Below are 3407 nucleotides of genomic sequence, written 5' to 3'. Positions count from 1 at the left end.
AATCCACATTTCTCTGTTCAGTTAGTGTTTATTCACACAGCTGGCTCAATGAATTGTTAAAATAATACTGTACTTTTTAACTTTTGTGTGTAGAAAATTAGCCCTTCATGTTATAGAAAAAGAAACGTCAGGTTTTTAGGAACATGGACGCTTATCAATTAATTTAGTCGATCGATAAGATCAGTCAACTTTAGATTAATCCATTAATCGACAACTTGCATCCCTAGTTCCTGCTGGAAGTTTCAAACAACCAGAGGTCTATGTAAACAACTTGGAATAAGAAATTAGCAGTGAGGAGAAAATAAAAAAAAACATATGCATTTGCGTGAACTTTTTTTGAAACTCCGTTTCTTGTAAGACAGCAGGAGTCCTGTTTGGTTTTAGTCCTGTTTGGACTAGCCGTTAGCTCATCAGTCTTGTTGGATATAATTTTTTTTAAGAGTGATCCACAACAGGTAAGATAATCATTGTTCACAACTTTTACACAGAAATCCACTTTCAAAATGGTTTACCTGTTCTATTATTAAGTTTGTTCATAATCAATCATTTTTAAGAGTAAATTGTTTAAACAATAAATGTGTTTGTAAAAACTTGAGCTTGTTGTCGTATAAAACAGACTTCTGTCTCTGCTGCCAGGAATCAAAGTCCGTGCTGAACCTCTTCACCAGGATCCGGTAGTAAAACAGCCGGGGTCAGGACCGCTCAGCAGGACCCCGGTCTTCTCCGTGACGCCCCCTCCCTCCTCCTCCCACCCTGAGAGCACCGACCTCCTCACAGATGGTCCTTTTCACCACAGGATGGAGCTGTAACTTCTCCTGACTACTGCCATCCTTCAAACACGTCACTGATTAAAAACAAAACAAAGCCACAAAACGTCAGCTTCAAACGTTGGTCTTCTCTTTTCTGTCGTGGAAGTGATGGAGGTGATGTGTTTTAGCCTGCGTGTCCAGGAGTTCTGAGCTTAAAGTACTGATGTGATTCTTTTTAAAGCCGCCGTTTGAGGCTTTGGAGCTTTTTATATTTAAATCATGTGTGTTTATGGTTTCTTCTTGCAACAAATCAGAGAACAAACAGCTGCTAGTGCATCTGCAACAAAACATTTGTTCATGGATGTTTTTGTCACTTATTCTACATTCAAGGCACTGTGACACTTTTCTCCTGTTTTCTTGATTTTAGACTGACTAAAAAACATTTTATTAAAACATGTTGGACAGAGACCCAGATGACGTGGAAACAATTCACCGTGTTGTGTCTTTGGATCCTGTTCAGAACCAAACCAGACCTGCTCAAACTAAAACCGTATGGAGTCTGATTGGAAGATTTTCCAGGTCTGGATAAGTGTGAGAGGGAAAAAAAACAAAATGAAAACAGTATGAAAAAATATTACTTATTGCATTTTCTATAAAATAAAAATCTAAATTTATAAAAGTTGAAATGAGCAGGGTTATTTATTTTTTATTATAAACGATGAACGTATAACCATCACTCTGGGATTAATCTTTTCTGTAAATTGAAATAAATCATAACGAGCAAAGATTTTAATCCTTACAGACATGCAGGCTCATGTCACAATATAAAAATCTGGTTTTTGGTTCAAAGAATTATGAGAATTCTGATAAAACAGCTGCACTAAAGAAAAAAATTTAATCTTGCAGTGGTAGGTAGTTATTTATCCTCTCAAGAAGTGTTGTAAGGTCAAAAACGGAAACTATTTTACATAAACACAGCACCACAGTGCAAACAGTAAATCAGAATAATTTAAAACATTTCGTTAAAAAAAGTCTTAAAATGTGGGTTTAAAAATGTCTGGAATTTAAAACTAAAATGTTCTGGAACCATGTGACCCTCTGCTGAAGACCCGCTGCAGTCGCTCAGAACTCGGAGTATCCGGACCCCTGCAGGCCTCGGCAGAGCAGAGAAAACTCCTTCACTGTCGCTTTCATCTGATGCTTGTTTGTTTGTTCCCTGAAAAAGAAAAAAAAAGGTTTATGAATGCAAAGATATTAACCTGAGAGTTTTTTTTTATTGTTTTTTAATCTTAAAATTAAATTAGAAACTGACTAAAACCCTAATAAAGTTTTTATTGGTGTAAATTATGAATTTCTTGTTTTAAATGAGTCAGAGATCTTACAGCGTTTCAGATAAGTCAGGCCCAAACACAAACCTTCACTTTATGACCGTCAACAGGTAAAGGGAAAACATGACCGGATATTTAACCCAACAGATGAACATAAATACGATGCGTTGAAAGCAGGAAGCAGTCGAAGTTAAAATGTACTTGTCTGTGGGTTTGTATTTTCAGTTCCATTCAAACTTTATTTCTTTAAAACAAGATTAATTCTTTGTACAATAAAAAGAAAATGAAAATACAATGAAAGGAAAGGCATTAGAGAAAAAAATCTTGTTATATCTGCCCCTTATTTCCTCAAGTATAAACTCAAACAATAATAATCTTCAATTTTCAAATTCAGTTTATTTATATAGTATCAAGTCACAACATAGGTTGTCTCAGGGCACTGTACATAAAAAGAACAATCTAAAGAAGAAACCAGCAGATTGTGTTGAATCACTTCATCACAGTCTCCCATCCTGAACAAACGGTGGAGAGGAAAAACTCCCTGCTAATCAGGAAGAAACCTCCAGCAGAACCAGGCTCAKGACAGGAGACCATCTGCCTCGACCRGYTGGTTGARGGACAGGAAAGAGACACAGACAAACACAGAAGAACTGGTCCAGGAGCACCTTCTTCTCTTCAATTTTCAAGGCATGTCTGTGAGGATCCATGCACATGCCTTCTACATGTGGGCGTCTGCGTCACGGATCAAAGGAAGCAGCTGAGCTGGTCAGTTCAACCCTGTTTCCTTTGACAGCATGAGGACAGTTTTATATGTGTTTTTAAAGAGAAAGACGTAGAACCAAATGTTTTCACTCACTGACCAATAAACACCAAGACTGACATGGAAAGGTCCTGTGACTGTACTCTAACACTTAGCAAAAAGTAGTTCAGGTGTGCTACAAGTATACTTATTTTACACAAAAAAATAAGTGAAATTTCTTTTTTATAAACTATATACTGTACTTAAGAATAGTATAGTGAAGTGTACTTGGTCTTATACTGGAAAGTATAAAGAGAAGTTTAAGACTAAGTACATTAATACTAACACGTAAGCTAATATTTTTTTAAAATGTTATATAAACATATCAAAGTTATTCTCAATATTCTGTCTTGATTTTGTAAACACATTACAGTGTAGTGCAGTGTTTCCCAAAGTTGGGGTCGGGACCCAAAGTGGGGTCCCGAAATATCAAGGTGTGGTCCTGAAAAGGTTTTCTGAATTAATTACATTTTTGCCTTAGTTGTTACAAAGGAGTGAGGTTAGTGTATTTAAAATGGATAAATGTAGTAT

At 36.2% G+C, this 3407-nt stretch overlaps 2 protein-coding genes across 3 annotated transcripts in view; one reads left to right on the top strand and one right to left on the bottom strand.

Annotated features, from left to right (window-relative positions):
• The window catches only part of fzr1b (fizzy/cell division cycle 20 related 1b), a gene marked incomplete in the record, with an annotated part of 15175 nt that extends 13941 nt beyond the window's left edge, over positions 1 to 1234 (top strand). For both annotated transcript variants that reach the window (XM_014025088.1, XM_014025087.1), the window contains 1 exon segment: positions 637 to 1234. In XM_014025088.1, the coding sequence (XP_013880542.1) occupies positions 637 to 678 (42 nt within the window).
• A 276-nt stretch (positions 1235 to 1510) lies between these two features.
• The window catches only part of LOC106529613 (importin-13), a gene marked incomplete at its 5' end in the record, with an annotated part of 7636 nt that continues 5739 nt past the window's right edge, over positions 1511 to 3407 (bottom strand). The window contains 1 exon segment of the mRNA XM_014025086.1: positions 1511 to 1965. Coding sequence (XP_013880540.1) covers positions 1872 to 1965 — 94 coding nt within the window.

The sequence above is a fragment of the Austrofundulus limnaeus genome, unplaced genomic scaffold (assembly GCF_001266775.1).
Source record: "Austrofundulus limnaeus strain Quisiro unplaced genomic scaffold, Austrofundulus_limnaeus-1.0 Scaffold455, whole genome shotgun sequence".
Taxonomy (NCBI): domain Eukaryota; kingdom Metazoa; phylum Chordata; class Actinopteri; order Cyprinodontiformes; family Rivulidae; genus Austrofundulus; species Austrofundulus limnaeus.
Note: the sequence above shows the minus strand (reverse complement) of the source record. Positions and strands in the feature narration are given on the sequence as shown.